Below are 24721 nucleotides of genomic sequence, written 5' to 3' on the forward strand. Positions count from 1 at the left end.
AAAATCACAAAGCGGAAAGGAAGGCCAGGGCCCTCGCAGACGACAAGAGCCGCCGATGTGATCAACTACAGGAGACAAAAGTCTTGTAAGTCAAAATAATTGACGTTTTGAGTGTAAGAAGGGCGTAAGAGGATCTCTCGGAGCAAACTGTAGTTTTGCGTTATTAGCGCTGGACCGTTAGTCACAGTTGATGTCGGATCAGCGTATGAAATTTCGCTCGCCGAGCCAGGCAAGTCCAGACCCAGTCAGATTGTCTATCAACACAACTGGACCGAGAGACGTTAGCTTCAACCAGCCAAATCACAGCCCAGTGACAGCGGTGGCAGCAAAACGGAAAAAGGTTGCTTTGGCGTACAGTTGTTGGGAACAAATGACACCGACGTATCTTAAGAACAGTTTCGATAGCGAATTTCTGTCTTTTAACGTTGACCAAACTGTCAGACAGCTGACGACGTGTGGCCGATAAAGGGAAAGTTCTTCAGTTAACGATAATCAGCGAGCTAAATTTGCTTACATTAGCTAGCCGGCTAGCCATCCGATCTCTCTGTTTTCGTCCGTCTTGGTGGGTTTTATTGTCAATAGTAAACTAACGCTAACGAGCCAAGGCTAACGCCAGCTTCAGGATCCAGTCAGCAAGCCGACGTTTGCTTCCCCACCGTCCTGGCTGACTGTTTCGCCGTTAGGCTAACTCGCTAGCATGTCGCTCGGCTGGTTGGTAGCGAAAGACAAGTAAACCTGGTGGAGATAAGACCTGATATTTTTATGTCGCCGAGCTAGCGAGTTACGGCTAACGTTTACCAGTGTTTAATCTTGCCAGCCGTTAACGTTGAGTTTGGAGAAATTGCAAATGCGAAAAAAAGTTGCCCTGCAAGTGATGTCGTCCACGCTGGGCTGAACTTATTCCTTTATACTTCCGTCAAAGCGTTGGTAACATGTAGCAGTTAAATGTAACATGTATAATTTGTGTCTTTCTGGCTTTCTTGCTTGTTAGTTGCGTTTTGAGACATGTTAGCTGACACTAGCTAGCAAGCTAGTGGTGCTGTTTTGACACTGCTAGTCGATAGCAATAACATGCGATGTTACCTTTTCTTAGACCCAGACCGGTGGTTTTACTTGGCCGTTAACTAACTAGTAAAATTCCCTGTAGATATTACATGTAGTGAAAGTCCTTATGCGGCTCCTCTTAAGATATATTTTTAAAGCTAACATTAATAGTGTGTGTTTATGACTTCATTAGGGAAACAGAGCTTGGACCTTTGAGACAGGAGAGATTTACAATACCTAGTTCCAAGACTTTACGTTTATGGGGTGTGGACCTTGTCCCATTAAAATGATGACGCAGCACAGCAAACCAGCCCTTGAACAGATTTATTTTTACAATGTTGACCCCATAGTGTTGCGTGCCATCAGTTTGTAAGTGTGGCAGAACACTTGGGTAGCTCCATTAAAAAAAAATGTGTGTGTGTGTGTGTGTGTGAAAGAGACAACCATTGGTGGTGGCACGAGGGACTACCATCAACTACGCCCTAACCCACCACCCTTTTATCTTTGCTGAGAAGAGTACAGTTTGAAAGGCTTGGGGTTCTTATCAAAACCTAGCTGCACAAATGTGAGGGGATAAAGGGTATTCAGGGTCAGTGAGTTGCGAGGCTGCATCTCAGATAGGAATGCCTGTTGTGTTCAATGGGCTTGCATTTAATTACCGCTGCACTTGGAATTGGTTTAGAGGAACACCATTGTTTGCTCAATTTTTACTTGCAAAAGGAAAGAAATGACAACAGATAACATCTAGTTGTTCAAATTTGTACGGTTGGGGCCTACAAACTGTAGATTTCCAAGTCAGTTGTCCGCTTTTAAAATTAGCTGACTTTTGCATGTTTCCCTGAGTTAGACGATGTATTACGAATGAACTGACGGGATAGGGTGTCATACAGATGTGCTGTAGCGTAAGCAAGTAGGACTGTCTCTGTCATCCAGTTTCTCAGAGAACTTGTGTGAAAAGGAAGTGCCTGTGATTTCCTATGGGCGCATCGCCGGCTGGGGATGAGTATCCTGTTTGCATTTCCTGAGCTTTGTCACCTCTTTTCCATCCAAACTGTCTTTAATGTTTTCTGGAAGGCAAACAATACTAAGCTGCTGATCTGAGATCAACCCTTTCTCCATTTCCATTATAGACTGACAACCGCCTATATCTGAAACAAAGTTCCACTACTATATCTTTGATGCTGAGTTTAGACTGATTCTTATTCACTAACAACAACAATATCATAGGTCTTCAACATGGTTTTATCTGGTGTCACAAGGTAAATGGGGCCAAGTGCAAGAGGCACTGTCTATAGCTTGTTAGTCTTCTGGAATGTTGTACTCCCGGATGCGTCCCAGCCTCACATCCAACCACACACATCAATGACACCTCCACACCGTTTAGGCCTACACCCTTGGATCAGCAAGAGCATCAAGTCACTACTTGTTTCTTAGTAACTGGTACAGTGAGATCTGCCTGAAGCATCATTGCACAACTACTGCCACAGCATTTGTGACAAAGGCAGTTTATTGCAAATTGTTTGTTAGTTATAACCTCTAAATATGCTGTTTTTATCCTGTAAAATGAGAGTATACTCTCATGTGGAAAAATGTTTTTAATGATCTGTAGCCAAGCCAAGATATTAATGAGTTGTAAAATGTCAAACATGCCTGGTTGGCTGGCTGTTATAATTTTCCCCTCAAGCATCTGACTTCTGTAGGACAAAGAAACATAATGTTGGTCAAATTTTTAAGTGGCTTCAGTAGTCCTTGTTAGCCCATGTGCACTAATGCTCACTAACAACATGGAATCCACTGTGATGATGAAACACACGCCTCCCTCTGCTTTTGCTTTTTCACCAGTCAGGCCTGCACTCATGCCAGTTTTTCTACAGTTAATTGTATTCTAAACCTTTATTTTGAAAATGTGAACCCCATTTCAGGTGACATTTTGTAATGGGTCTTGGGGAAAAAACAAGTTTAATATCTATGTGGGTGAGGACAGATTGATAATCAGTGCTCTCTTTAGGTGTGGGAAGTTGGGACAAGGTGTTTTGTCTTTTTCAGTTTCCAAGATGATTATGCAGGCGATGAATGAAAGCCTTTTGTATGAAAATGCCCTCTTAATTTATATCAGGTTTTCCAAATGTATCTGTACCAGTCTACTATAAGTTTACTGGTACAGATACATTTGGAAAACCTGATATTTATTAAAAGGGTAATGGCACATAAGAATTCAAATATTTTCAACTCAGTTTAAGATAGTCTAGTCAGTATTTCTGATCAAGAAGGGGAACCCTTATGTCTGGTGTTGTTACTTAGATGGAGAATTGTGTGTAAAAAATGACGGACTAGGTTTGAGTCATCAAAACAGCAGAGCTTGAACTTTTTGATTAGCCCCATTTCAGCGGGGCCGTCACTAAACAAAAGCTAGGGTTGTTCCACAGTCGGCTTCTCCCTTTACTACCTGTAGAAATGTGATCAGAAAAGTTGTTTTTTTTTTCTCCTTCATTGTGACTATGTAATACTATGTTTGATAACTTAAATGTGGTAGTGCACACAGTATGGGAATGTCGTTTTCAAAATTGAAATTCCTCTGTGCTGTGCCTTTACAGGCCCATGTCTTAAATTAATCGTTACCACCATTTTGGCCATTAATATTGAATATAGAATGTTTTGATCCTTGTTGAGGTGTTCAGATATTGTCCTGGCAGCAGAGCATACAGGAGGCCATTATGGATATTTCACAGGCTCTCTCTCCACTCCCTCCTCGCTCTTATCCTCCCCCTTTCTCTGACCCACGTCCTTCTGTCTGTCTCTCTGACCCACTTCACTGTGGAGGTCTCCAGAGCACATTAGGGATGCCGTTAAAGCGTCCCTGGCAGGCTGCATGGGGATGTATGCGGGTTTGTCTCTTGGGTAAGATGGAGCCTCTGATTGCAAGCCAAGACTGTTGGAAGCCTCTGCTGTCACCCTTACAGTAGAGAGACTAGGCTCTTTGCCTCACCTTTAGGTTTTTCATTCCTCTTGTACACTAGACGGTAATACAACATTGATCAGCTGGAAGCCAATTGTTTTTTGGCTATTCGTCATTTTGCATGCAAGTTTTAAGATAACAAATTTCTGTCTTACCTATCCTTATGGTTAATGTTTTTCCAGCACCTTTTTTCAAGGTTTTTAACTGTCTAACCCTCATCCCTACATCTTCTGTCAGTTTGTGGCCTTGAATCTATCGTGAGATCTTAACCTTCAATTAATAAGTCTAATTAACTGGAGTAATTTACTAAAATTGTAATACAAAGCAAGGCCTTTTATTTAAGTAATTATACCTAGAAACAGAAATTTTATCATCCGGGTATGTAGCTAATTGTACTCAACTGCTATGCATGTTTCATATTTTGAATTTATATATTTTGAGTTGGCCAAGCTTTGGTCTGGAATGTTCCAATGTTTCATTGTTCCAAATGGTTCATTGTCTGTAACAGCCTGAGTTCAGACAACGGTAATGAAATGTTTTAGGTTTGTTGGAAATGGGATGTATCTGCCAAATCTAAATCTGTTTCCATAAACTTTTAACAGTCAAGTCTTTCCATGATTCCTCTTCATTGTGATGAGGGGCGTTGACAGGTGAAAGCCTAGCTATGTCGTTGGCATTCAAAGGAGCCACAGCTTGTTGACCCACTGAATTGGGTGACTTTCTTCCTCCTCCACCGCCGCTGCTGTGGTCTGTGAATGTGTGTGGACCTCCTAAGGCACAAGCCCAAGACTGTTCAGGCCTTTGGCAAACTGCAAGTGATTTCTGATGTAGTTGGTCAAAGCTTTCCCTTCAGGTTGCTAACCCTCAGATATGCATGAATGAAAATTCCCATCAGCAGTACCTACCTTGCAGCTTTGTCTTGACTGAAAAAGATTAATTTGGCAGTTATTTCTCTGAACACAAAGTGCTAATTATTGGCCAATTTATTAATCAACAAAAAATAATGCATTAATTTAGAACAGTTTTTAGGATATCCATTTGTAGAATGCACCGAATATCTGAAGTTTGGAAAATGGTATTTGGGAAAGCTGTTGAATTGTCATGAATTTTTATAAATTCTGTTAATTATTAATATTTAGTCATTTATCGGAAGAAAAAAAAAGCCTTTTCTGGTTACAGCTTCACAAATGCTAAGATTTGCTTGTCTTTTTTTTTATTCACATCAATCAGTCAATCATGCTATTTATATAGCACATTTCATATATTAAGACAAAGTTCACTGTACATTAAGTGAATGTGCACAGATTAAAAAGTAATGATATAAAAGTAGGGCTGAATGATTTGGAAAAATAATCTAATTGTGATTTTTTTTTTTTTTTTTTTAGATCAAGATTGCGATTTAGTGTGCAATTTTTTTTCAAAGTTCATTATCTTCTGTGTTATCCATTAAACACAGCAATAAATGATTCTATAGTATGACCAACACAACAGTCAACATATTAACTGCTCTTTCCTGAAGGCCAGGCCTTCGTGTTATGATAAAATGAGATGAACTGATGCATGAATTGATATATCTTCATTTAACTGTTTAATTGTAAAAAGAAAAACCTTCAATCCCAGTAGAATATTGACTGACTGATTTAACTTCAAACCTTGCAAACAAGTAATCATCATCGGTGGTCACTTGGGGTCAAGTATGACCATCCTCCCTCTGGGTCCCTCTGGGTCCTCAGGTGGGCATAGAAGCTGATCCTGAAGCCACATAATTGAAGGACACCTGCGCCTGACCGCTTTTTAATGTGGAGAGGCTGATGCGCTTGCAGTCACCACATGGTCCTTGGCAGGGGATGGCCAGAGTCCAATGGCATGGAGAACCAAGATGATTGGGGACCACCCTCTGTTGCAGCCTTCACCCACCTTCAATGTTGTTGTGACCTGGAGATATCTTCCACCAGTTCTGCCATTGAGGTCTTTTTTGGATCATGCTTGGTCTGGAACCTCCCACTTGACCTATCTCCCTTGGGTGACCCTACCAGGAACCAAGTTCCGGATGGCATAGTTCTTGGGATCATTGGTACATGCAAGCTTCTCCACAACAGCAAGGTGGTGATCCAGGATAAGACACATGCACGCGTGACAGTTAAAGTGAGAATCAAGTACTAACATCACAGAGTCAAAGATAGGCTGTATACCTCTTGGCATATTATATCATCCCTGCCAGCAGCAAATCACTTAAATAAAAGCATCAGCATGGTAATAGAGAGAAATCACTCACTCACTCACACACAGACAGAATAAAACTTACCAATGGTAAGTTATAATCGGTGGCTGAAACAGTGGAGCCTGGTCCATTTGTTAAACTGCACTGCCTTCACCATGTTCGATGCATTGTCCGTCGTTAGGCAGACATGGTTTTCTTTATCGAGGTCCCAGCTGGCTAGTCCTTCTCTCAGGCTGGCTGCAATGTTCTCCCCAGTGTGATCATCCGGGAAGTAAGCAGTCTGAAGACGGCGAACTTTGGGGTCGAATTCTTCATTGATGAAATGCACGGTCAGACTGTGATAGGGTTCTGCTGTACGGCTTGACTACATGCCCGTGGTAGTAGCAAAAGCTCCACTGTTTTTAGCTCCGCTGCAACTCTGACTACATGTTTTATATAGCTACGGTATGGCAACCTGGCTAAAATATGTGTGGGATGGCATGCTATACCGTTTTTCCAGTGTCTTAACTAAAGCCGTAAACTCGGCCTTAGTCATCATGTTGAGGGGCCTCACATCTTTCCCTATGAATTCCACTATCGCCTGAGTAATTTTGCGGTGCCGTTTTGAATCTCGTTCATATGGAGATATACTCTCAAACATTTCGGTCAGTGGTCGAAATGTTTGCTTGTTGTGTGCTGCAGTAGTACAGTATAGATGGGGTGTTATGTACACCATGCTTGTTGATATATTTTTATGTATCTTTTATTTTTATTTGTTTCTATTTTCTTATCTTCTATCTTGTTAGTTTTTAGTTATTAGAACGTGAGTTTCTGCAATAGAACCCAATTTCCCCTCGGGGATGAATTAAGTATTCTGATTCTGGCACTGCCGGGTGGTATTAGGCCTACTTGACGCAATGGTGGTCAGGTTTTTAGCCATGCAATTGTCATACATGGCCTTGTGATGCTTTCTTAAGTGCTGGAACAGGTTTGTAGTGTTGCCCCATGTTGTAGCTACGGTAGCAAGACACGTTCTGCACAATAGGTCCAGACAACCGACATACTGCTCCTCTTTCACACTAAAGTCACCTCTTCAGTGTTTGGTTCTTTTTTCTTTTCTTTTTTTTTCACAGCCTTTGCGATTTGAAAATTGTTTTTTACATTGCGATGTCAGTTTGAATTTGATTAATCGTTCAGCCCTAATGAAAAGACAGACAAAAAGAAAACAAGTATAAAATCAATTCTCAAAGTGGTTTGAAGACAACTTTGAGAACTTATCAACATTTTATAGAGTAAATGATTGAAAAAAATAGTCGATGGGTCGATCGATTAAAAATGAAAAGAATCGTTAAATTGGCGATTAGATTTAGCATGTTAAAATAATAATGTATTGCATAGGACATGAAAGTTATATAGCGAAAGTAGCATAGTTGGTACACCGTAGACACTGTCAAATTGAATCAGAGTCACGGTGCACAATTAGGTCCAGCCAGCAGCTGAGGTAAAAGTCGGGATCAGTTGGGGCATCTGTGTAGTGTAGTGGTCTATTCCCTTGCCTACCAACACAGGGATCGCCGGTTCGAATCCCCGAGTTACCTCCGGCTTGGTCAGGCATCCCTACAGACACAACTGGCCATGTGTGCAGGTTGGAAGCTGGTTGTGGGTATGTGTCCTGGTCGCCGCACTAGCGCCTCCTCTGGTCAGTCGGGGTGCCTGTTTGGGGAGGAGGGGGAATAGCATGATCCTCCCACGCGCTACGTCCCCCTGGCGAAACTCCTCACTGTTAGGTGAAAAGAAGCAGCTGGTGACTTCACATGTATTGGAGGAGGCATGTGGTAGTTTGCAGCCCTCCCCGGATCGACAGAGGGGGTGGAGCAGCGACCGGGATGACTCAAAAGAGTGGGGTAATTGGCCGGATACAACTGGGGAGGAAAAAAATTTGGGGGGGGACCCCCCCCCCAAAAAAAGTCAGCATCAGTCAATGACTTTAATGTTCTCTACATGCTCCTCCTCTCCTTCGCCAATGAAAAACCTGCTTCTTGTCACAGGCATTCATTAAATGTTCTTTGATTTTGTGCCATGGCCTCGCTTTCTGTTTATCTGGCGACAAGTTTAAGGATATCCCAGACTGTAATGTGTTCAACACTGTAATGTCTTCTGCAATATTCACTTCCTGTTTTGAGCTGAATTAGATTTCCTGTCTCTCTGACCAAGCAGAAGCTGCCCGTCCTCATGTAATGACCCAGCTAGAACAAGATTAGGCAAGATTTTACAAAACACTTGTGAAGAATGTATTTAGACACAACTAGCATGTCTTTTTTTGGGGGGGGCGGGGGGTGTTAAATAAGACTGGATTAAATGCTCATTAGGTTTGATTTCAGAAATTGGCATCTGTAGTATCAGTTCCTCTAGTGATTGACCATAGGCCTGGAGCTACCAGAGAGTGACTAGAAATCTTTGCAACAATCTTGTCATTCTTCCATTAAACACTACCACTTTTGTCCACAGGGTTATGCAGATCAGTGTTGGGATGGTTACTTTTGAAATGTAATAGTTATCCTGTAGTAGTTATCCTGGAAAAATGTTATAAGTAATTTAACTATTTTAATTACTTAATCAAAATTAATGTAACTTATTAAATTTGATTACTTTTTGTTTATTTTTCTAACATGTTTTAAACTGGGTAATCAAGCTGAAAAGTCCTAAAAATATAAATTTAAACAAGGCAGTGTAAACCTCACAACAGTACTCGACACTGATTACTGTCAAACTTTCATTAAAAGTTCTTCAATATATACAACCACCAAAACAAATAAGCTTGTTACTGAAAAGAAAGTTTGGATATAGTCCCTTTGTAATCACCAGCATTTTCTTTTCTCACTAATTGAATTAAAAATTTTCAGTAATTATAACGGATTGTAATTACATTTTTTGTAATTAAATTATGTAATGCCATTACCTGTAACTAGTTATTCCCCAACACCGGTGCAAATTTAACAAAAATCAGCAGTTTTAAACTTAAATGATCCCTTACAGGCGACAGTGGTTGAGCAGATGCATAGTGGGTCACGGATGGGTACTTGTGCGTACTTGCTCTGCTCCTTCAAAAAAAAAAGCTTTTATTTCAATTTTCATAGATTTTACAGAACTATCTATGATTTGCTTTTATTTTGAAGCACATTGAATGCGTGTGTGCATCTTATCCACAGTGGTCACATCAATCTGGCACAGTTGTCAAAGCAACCAGTTTAAGCTCACTTTGCTAATTAAGCCCCAGCTCTTTTCAATATGGCCTTGAAATGAAAATATTGGAAATTCTTGATGGGAATAACCCCTTGAGATGGGGGTCCTATATTTTACAAACAACATTAAATATGGGCTTTCTTTTATTGAAGACCGATGAGATGTACAGAAATCTCAGTGTGTATTGTGTAACGAATTACTAGTAAACAAAAGCATGAAGCCGTTGAAGTTAATGCACCATTTAGAAACAAAACCCTCAGCCTATGCAGAGATACCAGTTGAGTATTTTCAAGGAAAGCTACACATACTGAGGTCATTCCAATACTTGATGAAATCTTCATGTTCTTCACTAGAGCATGTACTACCACGTAGCTCACCATATTGCAAAATGCAAGAAATCCCACACTATATCTGAAGAACTTTTTCTACCAGCGGCCATTGACATGACTAGAGAGATGCAGGATCAATCAGCAGCAGATAAGTTAGACGATTCCATTGTTCAATGATACCATAAAGAGGAGAATTCAAGACGTGTCCGAGGACATAAGACAGACCACAGCTTGCATTAGGGCAAATTTATACTGTGCGTTACAGATGGTTGAATCCACAGATGTAGCAAACCATGCAGTTTTGCTGGTGTATGTGAGGCATGTGTGGGAAGAGAACTTTGAGGAGTAGTTTCTCTGCAGTAGAGCTTCCCACCACAACTGCATGGGACATTTTCAATTCTGTGGACTCCTACTTGGGCTCATTGGGCCTGACCTGGGGATACATGCGTTGGTATCACAACTGATGGCACAGCTGCCATGACAGGGAAACACTCTGGGGTGGTGAAGAGAATTCTTAGAAAAAGTTTGAAATGTGGCATGGAATCATTGCTTTGTGCATGGAGGCCCTGGCAGCCAAGGATAATGGTGACAGTGCTTCATGATACTTTGAGTGATGTTGTGAAAGTTGTGAAGTATATTAAATGGAGCCCCAAGAGTGTTAGATGTTTCCAGAAGCTGTGCCAAGACCTGGGCGTTGAATCTTTGCAGGTACTGTACCATACAGAGGTGCACTGGTTATCGAGAGGGAATGTCCTCTCACGCGTAACTGACATTGCAGCTCTCCTCTCAGAATGCAGTGCACCACTCGCCAGCCTGTTTGATTACGATATCTGCAGGACAAATTGTAGGAACCTTTCAATGACTACTTCCCTGAGAAACACTTGAGATAATGACTGGGTATGTGATGCCTTTGGAATCGAGATGGAAAAGCATCATGTTGCCAAGCAATGAAGAGAGCCAGTTGGTGGAGCTCTCATGTGATCAGGTATTGAAATAAATCACTGAGGTTAGCCTTTCGCAGTTCTGGGGTAGTGCTATGACTGAATATCCATCCCTCGCCACCCATGTGATCAAAATCATCCTGCCATTCAGTACAACCCATTTTTGTGAGTGTGGTTTCTCAGCTCTGGTCCATCTGAAAACAAAACCCAGAAAGAGAGTGGACTTGGAACACGACCTTAGATTTGCCTTGTTGACCAACATTCCAGATTTTGAGACTCTTGCCTAGAGCAAAAAGCATCCCCAACATTATCATTAGTTCAAAGCAGTTCATCTGTACTCGGCATCACTAAATTCAGTCCCATTGATATGTTCCTCCCTAAGGAAACTATAAATGTTATTCATGATAGGCTTAAGAGCTGTTTTGGAATCTGAAAACAATGTTTTATCTTTCAACAGATTTTTAAAAAAAAAGTTTTTACTTCATTTCATTCACTTTGGTTTCACGTTTTCATCAGTGAAGGCAGTATTTTGAAAAAGCCCTTGTTGCACTTTCTAGTTTGGTTTGTGTTTTGTCCAATTCATATTGAACTGCAATAGGCCTATTTGTATCGGGAAGAAGGCCTTTTATTGTTGTTTTATTTTTTTCATGTTTTGAACAGCACATGATAGTATTGGGTGGCACAGTGGTTAGCACAGTCACCTCACAGCAAGAAGGTCCTGGGTTCGAGCCCCGGGGTAGTCCAACCTGGATGGTCGTCTTGGGTCGTCCTCTGTGTGGAGTTTGCATGTTCTCCCCGTGTCTGCGTGGGTTTCCTCCGGGGGCTCCGGTTTCCTCCCACAGTCCAAAGACATGTAGGTCAGGTGAATCGGCTGTGCTAAATTGTTCCTAGGTATGTGTGAGTGGGTGTGGATGTGGATGGGCGCCCTGTGATGGCCTGGCAGCCTGTCCAGGGTGTCTCCCCACCTGCCGCCCAATGACTTCTTGGATAGGCTTCAGCGACCCTGAGAGCAAGATACGTAGTTTAGATAATGGATGGATGGATGATAGTGTTGTTGAATGCTTCACTAATCATTTTGGAAAATAAATAAGAATGCTTTGCAAGTTGAATTATTTTTGGGTCAAGACTTAATGACCACAGACAAAATTGGGTCCTGCAGCTAAACCAGTTGAGAACCACTGCTTTAGAGGAAATTGGGTTGTCTCAGCAGCAATTATAATAAGACAAAGCAGAAGTACTAAATGATTCGGAATAATTATTACAGTATGAAATGTATCAACGAAATAGTGACAGTGGCCCAGTGATTAGCACTGTTGCTTTGCAGCAAGAAGGTCCTGGGTTCGAACCCCAGGCTGTCCCAGGTCCTTTCTGTGTGGAGTTTGTACATTCTCCCCACGTCCGTGTGGGTTTCCTCCCATCATCAAAAAGGCATGCATGTCAGGGTTAATACTTGTGTCTGTGCCCCTGAGCAAGGCAATGGAAAGAAGAACTGGAGTTGGTCCCTGGGCGCTGCAGCTGCTGCCCACTGCAGCTATACAATAGGATGGGTTACATGCAGAGAATTGAATTTCATTGTAACCTACAATGACAAAATTAAGTGACTTTCTTTCTTCTCTTCTATTTGATGAAATACAATAAATGATACATTATTTTAAAAGATTTATTCATTTAAGCACGTGCCTTTCACATTAATGGGTGTAGACATGAGCGAACAAATTTCAATGCATTTTAGATTTCTTTATTGGAAAAAGTGATGTGTCACTGTCATAGTCTCCACTACATGTAGATATAAAGTCTTGAAGCCAATTTCTGTGTCAAAAAGGACAGTAGATTTTCTTTGCCAGACTTGACCAAAGTAAACGATTATTACAAGTAAATATGATTGGGCCTACTTAGATACCTAAATGTGAAACAGGTTTAATCATTGATTTTGCTGACTTGATATGCCCTCTTGTTTTTGAGCCTAGCCCTGGCTGAAGTATGTTGTGATGTCAGTTTAGCCCATGTGTCAGTGCTAGCTGGAAAAAAAAACTGTCTGAAAGTTACCATGAATAAAACAATAACTTCTGTATCGAACAGCAGGTAAAGAGGCATAGAGATTGCTGTCAAATAGGACTCTTGATAGTTCAGCATTCTGAGTGCAAGAAGGAATAAGTGAACAGTTTAAAAACTTTCAAAACATGACCATTACCTGGGTTTTGGCTGAGGCTGTGGAAAATGGACATTGTAGTTACCATGATAAGAAGTATTGGACATGATCTATATAAATGTTGTCTTTTCCAGCTCCCGTTGGTGAGGTGTCCCCTTCCTCTGGCTCATTCACTGCCTGGCCTGTACTTTCCCCTGCGTAGCTCAACCTCACCCAGCCTTTTTTGGCCTCTGCACCAAACGTCAGCATAGAGTTGCCTGGACTTCCAGCCTCTTCTACCAGTGAAGCTCTTAGCACAGTGCCATGGCAGGGCGAGGAGGACCGGCGCGGACCAACGGCACAGCGGCAAGCAACAAGATCTGCCAGTTCAAGCTAGTGCTGTTGGGAGAGTCAGCAGTGGGCAAATCCAGCTTGGTGCTGCGCTTTGTAAAGGGCCAGTTCCATGAGTACCAGGAAAGCACCATTGGAGGTGAGAGTTTCATTGTCTTTCTACAGGTATTCTCTTCTGCTCTTTGGCAAGCACGATGGTGGTTTGGCTTTTTAATTTATATATATATATATATATATATATATATATATATATATATATATATATATATATATATATATATATAATATACACACACACACACTCACACGTTCCCATTCTGTCTCAAAATGTATCAACAAAATGCAAGTGGACATCATGTCAGTTCTGGCTGCATAGCACCACAACCAACATCTGTGTGATATGAAGATACATATTTATATTGTATGACGATAGAAAAATTTCTATCATTCCATATTATGCTCCATCGTTTATTTCGTTGTCGCAAATCACACTCTTTACGGCAGTATTTTTCGCCATTTGGAGTCTCTCCATCTTTTGCGTGGATTCTACTACTACTACTAGTTTCGTCTGCTCCCGTTAGGGGTCACCACAGCGGATCATCCGTTTCTATTTCTTCCTGTCCTCTGCATCTTCCTCTGTCACACCAGCCACCTGCATGTCCTCCCTCACCACATCCATAAACCTCCTCTTTGGCCTTCCATCTTTTCCCTGGCAGCACCATATTCAGCATCCTTCTCCCAATATACCCAGCATCTCTCCTCCACACATGTCCAAGCCATCTCAATTTTGCCTTTCTTGCATTGTCTCCAAACTGTCCAACCTGAGCGGTCCCCCTAATATAATCATTCCTAATCCTGTCCTTCTTCATTACTCCCAATGAAAATCTTAACATCTTCGTCTCTGCCACCTCCAGCTTTGCCTCCTGTCTTTTCATCAGTGCCACTGTTTTCAAACCATATAACATAGCTGGTCTCCCAACCATCTTGTAAACCTTCCCTTTAACTGTTGCTGGTACCCGTCTGTCACAAATCACTCCTGACACTCTTCTCCACCCTGCCTGCACTCTCTTCTTCACCTCTCTTCTGCACTCCCCGTTACTTTGGACAGTTGACCCCAAGTATTTAAACTCATACACCTTTGTCACCTCTACTCCTTGCATCCTCACCATTCCACTGTCCCTCCTCTCATTCATGCATAGGTATTCTGTCTTGCTCTAGTCCACGGAGACTCCTGCCTTATCTCGTCTGTCAACCTGTCCATCACCATTGCAAAAAAGAAAGGGTTCAGGACCGATCCTTGATGTAATTCCACCTCCACCTTGAACCCATCTGTCATTCCAACCTCACATCTCACAATTGTCACACTTCCCTCATACATATCCTGGACCACTCCTACATACTTCGCTGCAACCCCCGGCTTCCTCATACAATACCACACCTCTCATGGCACCGTCATATGCTTTCTGTAAATCCACAAAGACACAATGTAACTCCTTCTGGCCTTCTCTATACTTCTCAATCAACATTCTCAAAGCAAACATCACATCTGTGGTGCTCTTTCGTGGCCTGAAACCCAACTGCTGCTCGCTAATCATCAGCGCTCCTCTTAACCTAACGTCTATTACTCTTTCCCATATATTCATGCTGTGTCTGATCAACTTTATACCTCTGTAGTTGCTACAGTTCTGCACATCACCCTTGTTCTTGAAAATAGGTACCAGTATGCTTCTTCTACACTCCTCAGGCATCCTCTCGCTTTCCAAGTTTGTGTTAAACAATCTAGTTAAAAACCCCACTGCCATCTCTCCTAAACATCTCCATGCTTCCACACAGGTATGTCATCAGAACCAACTGCCTTTCCACTCTTCATCCTCTTCATAGATGCCCTCACTTCCTCCTTGCTAATCCACTGCACTTCCCGATTCACTATCCCCACATCATCCAACCTTCTCTCTCTCATTTTCTTCATTCATCAGCCCCTGAAAGTACTCCTTCCACCTTCTCAGCGCACTCACCTCGCTTGTCAGCACATTTTCGTCTCTATCCTTGATCGCCCTAACCTGCTGCACATCCTTCCCTCTGTTTAGCCAATCAGTACAAGTCATTTTCTCCTTCCTTAGTGTCTAACCTCTCATACAACTCACCATACGCCTTTTCCTTTGCCTTTGCCACCTCTCTCTTCGCTTTACGCTGCATCTCCTTCTACTCCTGTCTACTTTCTTCATCTCTCTTACTATCCCACTTCTTCTTTGCCAACCTTTTCCTCTGTATAATTTGCTGTACTTCCTCATTCCACCACCAAGTCTCTTTGTGTTTCTTCCTCTGTCCTGATGACACACCAATTACCTTTCTAGCTGTCTCCCTCACTATTTCTGCAGTGCTTGCCCAGCCATCCGGCAACTCTTCACTACCATCCACTGCCTGTCTTAACTCCTCCCTGAACTCCGCACAACAGTCTTCATTCTTCAACTTCCACTATTTGATCTTCGGCTCTGCCTTCAGTCGCTTCCTCTTCTTGGTCTCCAGTCATCCTACAGACCACCATCCGATGCTGCCTAGCTACGTTTTCCCCTGTCACCACCTTGCTGTATTCAATCCCTTTCAGATTGCGCCTTCTACATAAGATATAGTCCACCTTTGTGCACCTTCCTCTACTGTTGTACTACACCCTGTGTTCCTCCCTCTTCTTGAAATATGTATTTACCACAGCTATATCCATCCTTTAGGCAAAATCCACCACCATCTGTCCTTCCACATTTCTCTCCTTGACACCATACCTACCCATCACCTCTGTTCCCTTCACAAACATGCCCATTGATGTCTGCTCCAATCACCACTCTCTCCTCCTTGGTTACCCTCTCCACCATGTCATCCAACTCACTCCAGAATTCTTCTTTCTCTTCCGTCTCACACCCAACTTGCGGGGCATATGCGCTGATAACATTCATCAATACACCTTCGATTTTCAGCTTCATACTCATCACTCTGTCTGACACTCGCTTCACCTCCAGCACACTCTTGACATACTCTTCCTTCAGACTTACCCCTACCTCATTTCTCCTCCCATTTGCACCATGGTAGAAGAGTTTGAGCCCACCTCCAATACTCCTGGCCTTACTCCCCTTCCACCTGGTCTCTTGCACACACAGTATACCTACCTTTCTTCTTTACATCATATCAGCCAGCTTTCTCCCTTTACCAGTCATAGTGCCAACATTCAAAGTTCCATCTCTCACCTCCACACTCTGACCCTTCCTCCTCTCTCACTCCCTCTGGACATGCCTTCCCCCTCTCCTTCTCATTCACCCAACAGTAGCATAGTTTCCACCAGCACCTTGCTAGTTAACAGTACCAGTGGCGGTTGTTGGTAACCCGGGCCTTGACCGATCCAGTATGGAAATCTTGTTTATGATCCGCATATTTGATTTGGCAAAGATTTTACGCCGGATGCCCTTCCTGACGCCACCCTCCCCATTTAGCCAGGCTTGGGACCGGCACTAAGGATGCACTGGCTTGTGCATCCTCAGTGGCTGGGTTAATGTCCATCTTTTGCACAGATTACATTAATAAATTGCTCTTGGATTCCCGCCCCCCTTTCTCCCCAATTGTACTTGGCCAATAACCCCACTCTTCCGAGCCGTCCCGATCTCTGCTCTACCCCCTCTGCCGATCTGGGGAGGACTGCAGACTACCACATGCCTCCTCCGATACATGTGGAGTTGCCAGCCGCTTCTTTTCACCTGACGGTGAGGAGTTTTGCCAGGGGGACGTAGTGTGTGGGAGGATCACACTATTCCCCCCAGTTACCCCCCCGAACAGGCGCCCCGACCGACCAGAGTAGGCGCCAGTGCAGCGACCAGGACACACAGCCACATCCAACTTCCCACCCGCAGACATGGCCAATTGTGTCTGTAGGGACGCCCGACCAACCCAGAGGTAACACGGGGATTCGAACCAGCAATCCCCGTGTTGGTAGGCAACGTAATAGACTGCTACGCTACCCAGACGCCCATTAATAAATTACTCTTGGCTTTTTACTCACGAAGCTTTTATTGTACTTACAGTAACATAACTAGGGTACTTGTCGGCCACCCTCCATGGCTGTCTCTCCTCTGCTCCGCTGAGTTCCTTGTATGGAGGGGCTGAGCCCTGCCCGCAGTGAAACAGAGTGGGGAAGAGGAAACAAGAAACTAACTCGACCATAAATGACAGCAAAACGCAGTAGAGGCTATTTATGTTATTCACCTAATTTGTGCATACTACTGCATTTTGTTGTCATTTATGGTTGCACTACTCTCCTCTGCTCAGTGTGGTTAAGCGAGGGTGGGGCTGCCCCTCCACACACATAACCCAGCATGTCAAAACGCTGGGGGGGGCACGGACCAGAAACTATGTATTCATTGAATTTAGAGAAAATGTGCTATATCGTCATATGTATCGTTACCTGGATATGAAATGGCCTACATTGGGATATGAGATTTTGGTCAGATCACACAGCCCTAGAACCAACCAGTGTCCCCAGTGGAGCAGAGCAGCTGTTGGCTCAGCAGCCTAATCCTTTCTGTTCTCAATGCCTGATCAGAGTCTGGAGCTGCAGAGCTTGTTTTTGGTATTTGAGCTCATGACCCTCACATCAGCAGCCCAGCTTCTCAGACTCACCCCTCAAACTTGTCATTCAGAATAAATTGTTGCTGCCAAACAAATTTAATTACATAAAATGCTTCTTCCTCCATCACACTTGAACCTGAAAAGAAAATCAATGTGCAATGTTACACTGAAGGTTCTGGATGGTAGATTTCCCTTGCAGGCAGCAGAGGGCGGAGAACGTGATTGCTTGAAACAGGAAGGAAGCTTGTTAATAATGGATGTTTCTGGAATTGCCATAGATCAGCAAAGCGGGGTAGATGGAATTTGTGAGAAAACTACTCATTCTTGCAGCAAAGAGGCTGTTGTATCACATCACTTCATATATATATATATATATATATATATACATATACTTTAATTGCTCTGTTGTGTTTTCATCAGCCTGAAGGTTGGAGGTGAGCATTTAAATATTGGCAATTTAAAGCCACAAACTACATGGGAAAGTACTTTCCTTTTGAGCACCTGCATTGTTTCAGTGGCCCTGTTAGATGAGCAGTGGAACTGTCAGGGTGTAGTGCATGACCCACTACTTCTCAAAAGGAGTGGTTGTATTCTACTCCATGATGTGCCTCACCCATCATTCCCCCAGCACACCCCTGCTTCCCCCACATCTTTGCCATTGGTCTTCCTTACCTGGAGTCCTTTGTCCTACTCTCCAAGAACGCTGCCATTTGGTGTTCTTGCCTTGTTAAATGGGCTATATTGTCAGTGGATAAATACATGTTAAGCTCATACAAGGTGGATGATAAGTGAGCATGTTATAACTGTTAAAATAGGCTCTAATGTTTCTGTGAGCAACATAACTTTACTTTGGGTCCATTCGTTTTCTTTTTTGTATGATGTTGGACCAACATCTTTTTCTTGTTCCTGTTGCCTACAGTATATAATATAGCCTATGAGTTAGGGAGTGCAATGAAAGGGAGACAGGATGCTTGGTGCTTACACTAGCGAAAGACTTAAAACATGTCAGCATTTTTTTTTTGTTCTGTTTAACTTGATGTCAGCTGCCTGCCTGGTCAAGGGTTAGTAAGCCCTAAAGTATGTGGTACTCACCGAGTGTAAAATTTCCTGTGACATGTGACACTGGGAGCTGAATAAGCAACTAGTCCGAGCATCGGAATCCTTGGTGCACATGTTTTTGGGGTTGATGTTTCGTCATGATTGCTCTCGTGGTTTTTGTGATTGTAGCACTGACCATGCAAGAGTTAATTTTCTCCTGATATGGTCTGACTATTTAGGATTCAGTTTCCACTGCAAACTTTGTTAGCCAAAACCCACTGTGACAGTTACACAGTGCCTTCTAAAACAAAAGAAAAAAATGTGATTCTGTTGGCATTTGTTTACTTACATGGATAATATATATCATAACCCGTAAGACTGTATTTCTGAATGCAAAAGGAAGTCTTTTGACTCTAGTGGCGTAAACAATTTAAATTTAACTTGGTTGCAGTGCAAATGATGCATGGATTTTATTCTGGAATATCTCCCACTAGCAGCAAGTTATCAGATGATAAAATTCCTTCATGACTTGTGAAGTCGTGATTTTTTGACTTCACATAGTTTATGAAATTCCTTGTCTAACACTTTGCCGGAAAATATCTCTTAAAGCTGCGATAGTCCAGAAATTCCATAATCGGTGGTAACCATGTCTTGTTTTCTTTCTCTGGTTGATATTCTGCTCTGTCATTAAAGCATTTATGATTATCCTTTTCACATAGACCTGGGATTAAGAGATGGATCTAACTTGGAGGACTTCCAGTTTTCCCTGTAAACTTTGTTCTGTCTTGGCCAGCCTAATTGCATATTGAAATGGAAGTGCTTTGGTAAACTGCAGCCACTAAAACCCTGTAATGTGCCAATTAGCCAGATACTGTCTATGTAAGACTACATCCACACGAATACATTTTAATTTTAAAATCAAAACGATCTCCGTCCACATGCATGTTTTAGCACCGTTTCAGAAATGTTCTCCGTCCATTCTAGCGCGCCTGGTCATGCAATATGCATTTTCACTCACATAGACTGGGCGTTAGGGATGGGTACCAACACCCGGTATTAAACGGGCGCTGGTGCTTACTTATTGAAGACCGTGGTATTGATAAACTTCGACGTTAACGGTTCTGCTATTGGCATCAGAGAAATTAAGCAAGTAAATTTCCTATTTATTTAGGCTACTTAAATGTTACCTTGCACCTTTTATCTCACCAACTCTGTTTCTAATCTGCAACAAGTTTAAGACATTTGTCTGTAGTGCATTTTCGCTAGTCCCAATCCAGAAGAGAGGTCTCTCTCGGAGCCTGTTGTATGTGTGACCTGAGGGGCGGGGCCAGCTCTCTGCCTCTCTCTCTGAGAGACACACACACACACAGCCTGTTCTTAGCAACAGTGGCGGAGACAGAATTAAGCGGTCAAAAGTCTGGTTATACGTCACTGGAGTCGATGCTGATGATGCTCGTTGCCACAAGTGCAACAAGTCTTTTGCCTGCATGGGCGGAAACACGAGCAATCTTTCAAAACATCTAGCGAAAGTGCATCAAATAAAGCAGCTGTAACCCTCTTCGCCTGTCTGTTGACCCGAACACCCCTTGAACAGTCTCTGCGTTGAGTTATTTTTTAATGTATGTTGACTCTGGGCGGACGGAGGGAGAAGACAGCTGTACAGACGGAGACAGGAGTCTCTGGCGGTTGAGGCAGAGCAGGTTTTCTGAATTTATTAGCTTCCTCACATAGGCACAGCACCACTTGCAGCATACAGGCAGCTTGTAACACAAAACGGAAGTTTTCAACTGCCTAGCTCGTAGTTCATCTGGTTGGCCCATCCACCTCAGGTATGTTATGTATGCTAGCAGCCTAGAGCCCACACGGGGTTAACTAAATTATACAGGCATGGGTTAATGATTAAAAGCAACGCTCTGTCCAGACATGAGAATGTAAAGCAATGTTAATTCTGTTCTTAATTTTTTTTCTCTCAAAAAATAACAAAGAACCAATAAGAGCACCGTTAAAGTACCGGATCGATAAGCAGTATAGGTAAGAGTAGTAGTACCGTTAAAATCTTAACGATACCCACCCCTACTGGCCATGTGCGTGCCGTTGTAAACAGGTAGCTGATTGTCTACTCTGCAGTTGGTTGCTAAGTTGCAGAAAATACTACAGAGGAAGAACAGCAATGTTGAAAAGCAAGACCAGAGTTTGCTTTGCCAACAACAAACAAACACACAATACGGTAGAACTGTTACCGAAAGTAACACGAAAAGGATCACGTGATAGGGGCGTGATGAATCGGGGAAGGACATGATGAGACTCAGTCAGGAAGCGAACGTGGGTGTCTGCGTCATCGTTTTCGAAAGTCTCCGTTTCCGCCTGTGCAGACTAAAACGTAGTCCCAGAGTTTTCGATCTAAAATGGGGTTTGCTGAGTTTTCAAAAGTCTCTGTTTTAGGGGTTCGAAAACGCTGTAGTGTGAAGGCTAGGCACAAACACAGCAAAAGTTACACGGTTTAAAATGCAAACATGGTGGTGTGGCTGTAGCCTAAGACTGCACTCCCATTTTTAAATAACAAAGGCTGAATGTCTTTTCTTTGCAGCTGCCTTCCTCACACAGACAGTATGTTTGGATGACACAACGGTCAAGTTTGAGATCTGGGACACTGCGGGACAGGAACGATATCACAGCCTGGCCCCCATGTACTACAGGGGAGCTCAGGCCGCAATTGTGGTCTATGACATTACCAACACAGTAAGTTATCTGTCTAGCTGCAGCTCTTTTGACAGCCCACCAAAAACACTCCTTTCCGCTATGACTTGACCCTTGGATTTTGGGTTGAGGATAGTGTAATAATTCAGTCAGCTACAGACCTTTGCTCTTAACTATGACATAAGTTTTATCAGTGAATTAAAGTTTGAAAACACAATGTTTTATAATTGTGTGCTGTGTTTTTTTCCCCCAAATTCTTTATTTTCCCTCTTCCAGGACACATTCACACGTGCAAAGAATTGGGTAAAGGAACTCCAGCGACAAGCAAGCCCTAACATCGTCATTGCATTGGCAGGAAACAAAGCAGATCTGGCCAACAAAAGGGCTGTGGACTTCCAGGTACAAGGCGATTCTCACACATGATGTCCCACAGCACAGTATGTGTAGTTGAATTGGATAGTTTGATGTGTGGTAAACACAACTACGAGAAATAATGAAACACTCATTCAATACAAAGTCTAAAATCAGAACAGTAAGCTTCAAATATTGCCTTTTACAGGCCTGTGAAATTCCCTTTATTCTCTCTGTTTTAGGAAGCACAAGCGTATGCAGATGATAATAGTTTGCTCTTCATGGAAACCTCAGCCAAGACTGCGATGAACGTCAATGAGATTTTTATGGCCATAGGTATGTGATCCGCAGTATCATTTAAGGAGGCTTGCATATAGATGTGGGATTTTATTGTATTCTTAGTGTAGAAACGTTGATTCATATTACTTCCCCTCCTGTGTGTCTGCCACCTCCAAATTAGCCAAGAAGCTACCCAAGAACGAGCCCCAGGGGGGAGCAGGCGCTGCTGGACGGGCCAGAGGCGGCGTGGACCTGCAGGAAGCCGCACCACAGGGTAGAAGTGGCCAGTGCTGTGGGGGTGGGAATTAACTAACATACTGATTCAACCGATCCTACAGTATCAAGAAACCGGACCAGAAATCAACCAGCTAACAAACATATCCTGTTGGTCAAACCAAGCCATGGTCGGACCAGGTCCCCTTCAGCAACATAGCACCACTCAACTGTTTGGCAAAACCAGCCCATCGGCCAGTAAAATGCCGGAACACCACTAATGGTTTCTACTAATGAACCGAACAACAACAAAGGAACTGACCAGCAAGCTTACTCACAGAATCAAGTTTTAATCCCCAAGGACATGGCAGCCCATGACCTCTCAGTTGACGATGGAAATTTGATGTCATCCCAGGAAAACAAAAATGTCCCACTGATGGAAGAAGGAAAACAAACAAAAAAAATCAGTACTCTGTACCCATCGCACTTAATAGAGCTGTCTGCTCATAATTGTTTCTCTTGATAGAAAAAAAGATCAAACACAACTGGGAGGAATGTAAACAGGCTCCTGGCCCTCTCCTTTGTCTTCTCTTTTCCATGCACCATAAATTAACTCCAGTATCTTCATCATGGTCACCATTCAAACTCAGTCCCTGTTTGGTTGGTGGCAGGTGCATGTAGCAGTCCCTCACTTTTAATTGTCCCCGATCAGCTTCCTGGACACAAAGAAGAGAGAAGGTGTTTGGGGAATGGAGAGTTATTTCCTTCTAGCTAGCAGCTGTGTAGATGAACAATTATGTTATTGTTATTACTATTGTTATTACTTCAACTTGTTTTGACGCAGGTTATCCAGTATGATTTGAAAGCCTAGACCACCTAAGGTTTTGCAGTCATTAAGGTATGATATCCAACCATATACAGTAAATAGTGCATTATTAATAATGTCACCAATAAATCATTTTAGCATTGATGTAATGTGTTTGAATCAGTGTACATTGACAAATGCGAAGATGTTTTCTTGACCAAAATCACAACTGTATTGAAAACATGTTGCTGTATTTGTATTATCCTTTCTCTGCAAGCTTATATCCAATCAGTAGTTATTGTCAATACAATATCTTCCCAATCTCTACATCTCGTCATCAATTCTTTTGTGATGGAAATGTTTTTTATTCTTTTTTTTTTCTTAAGATCTATGGTATTAAATGCACTGGCTCTGTCTCGTTATTGTGAATTCGGATGTTATTTTCGGCTTCCTTTATCCTTCCTTATTCCCTTGTTAATTTTACTGTTCATATCAGGGAGGGATTGCTTTTGACAGGTGTTGTCATCCACTGTTATGACATCAACAATTAGCACAACAGCGGCCACTGCTGGGAGGTAGGGGGTATGGGGGAGGGTGGGGTCATGGGTAGGGAAGAAAAAATATATATATAAAAATTGTAATTTTACCAATAAACAAGGGGAAGGTATATCTCTCTTCCTGTGTGGTCATTTCACCCTTTATTAAAATCGTGGCAATGACTGGCAATATTTTGATGCGTTTGTGAGAACATTGTCCAATAGAAGATGGCCCCTGAAGACATTTGAATGATTAAATTGCAAAGAATAGTCTCCTACCAGTAAAAAAGCCTGCTGTCTTAAGAAGTCACTGGAGGGTCAGCCCAAGTAGATCCTAACATTTAATACACGTTGACTCTGCCAGGGAATCATAATAATCAATACTTAACTCGCATCACCATGAGTCCACCTCAGTCTCAGTTGTTGGTCTTACCCTCGCCCACATCTTCACAACCCTTTTCCAGTTGTTTCTTTCTCATCCCATATATTTTGCAGGGAGTGAAGCTTTTTGACAAGTGGTGGTAATGGGGGTCACTGGTTAAATTTCTACAAACAGGATTGTATTGGCTGCTAAAAAACAAGTGGCTTCTTAAAACTCAAAATTGAGGTGACTTTTAATATTGAATACCAAGCAAAGCCGCATTGCACCCATTCGTCAAAGCCTCTTAAGTGTTTTAAAATCACTTAAGGCATGTTCTCCAGTCCTGAAGGGAATAACACTTAAGGAACTAGGGCTGCAGAAAATTCCTGCAAATAACAACTTTCATGACCTACTTCAATCAAATGACAATAACTATGTATATGTATATATATATATAAGCTAATTGTTAATATTGATATGTAGGTTTTAATGAGACCTAGTTTCTATTCCAAACAAGGATATTAACATACACTGCTCAAAAAAATAAAGGGAACACATAAGCAATGTAATGTAGCTCCAAGTCAGTCACACTTTTGAGATATCAACCTGTCCAGTTAGGAAACAACACTGATTTGTGAATC

The 24721-nt window shown here is 42.4% G+C and overlaps 1 protein-coding gene across 1 annotated transcript; it reads left to right on the plus strand.

Moving 5' to 3' along the window:
* On the plus strand, window positions 1–23805 carry rab5c (RAB5C, member RAS oncogene family). Its single transcript, XM_056287371.1, has 6 exons — window positions 1–85; window positions 12997–13331; window positions 21426–21577; window positions 21812–21934; window positions 22129–22222; window positions 22347–23805. The coding sequence occupies exons 2-6, from the start codon at window positions 13166–13168 to the stop codon at window positions 22472–22474; spliced, it is 663 nt and encodes a 220-aa protein (XP_056143346.1). The 5' UTR covers window positions 1–85; window positions 12997–13165; the 3' UTR covers window positions 22475–23805.
* The last annotated feature ends 916 nt before the right edge of the window (window positions 23806–24721 follow it).

Source organism: Lampris incognitus, chromosome 10, assembly GCF_029633865.1.
Source record: "Lampris incognitus isolate fLamInc1 chromosome 10, fLamInc1.hap2, whole genome shotgun sequence".
NCBI classification, from domain to species: Eukaryota; Metazoa; Chordata; class Actinopteri; order Lampriformes; family Lampridae; genus Lampris; species Lampris incognitus.

Excerpts from the sequence above, each read along its gene's own strand:
- rab5c (XM_056287371.1), top strand. The coding sequence starts at position 13,166 with ATGGCAGGGCGAGGAGGACCGGCGCGGACCAACGGCACAGCGGCAAGC. Across the intron at positions 21,578-21,811 it reads TCTATGACATTACCAACACA|GACACATTCACACGTGCAAA; the intron begins GTAAGTTATCTG and ends TCCCTCTTCCAG. Across the intron at positions 21,935-22,128 it reads AAAGGGCTGTGGACTTCCAG|GAAGCACAAGCGTATGCAGA; the intron begins GTACAAGGCGAT and ends TCTCTGTTTTAG.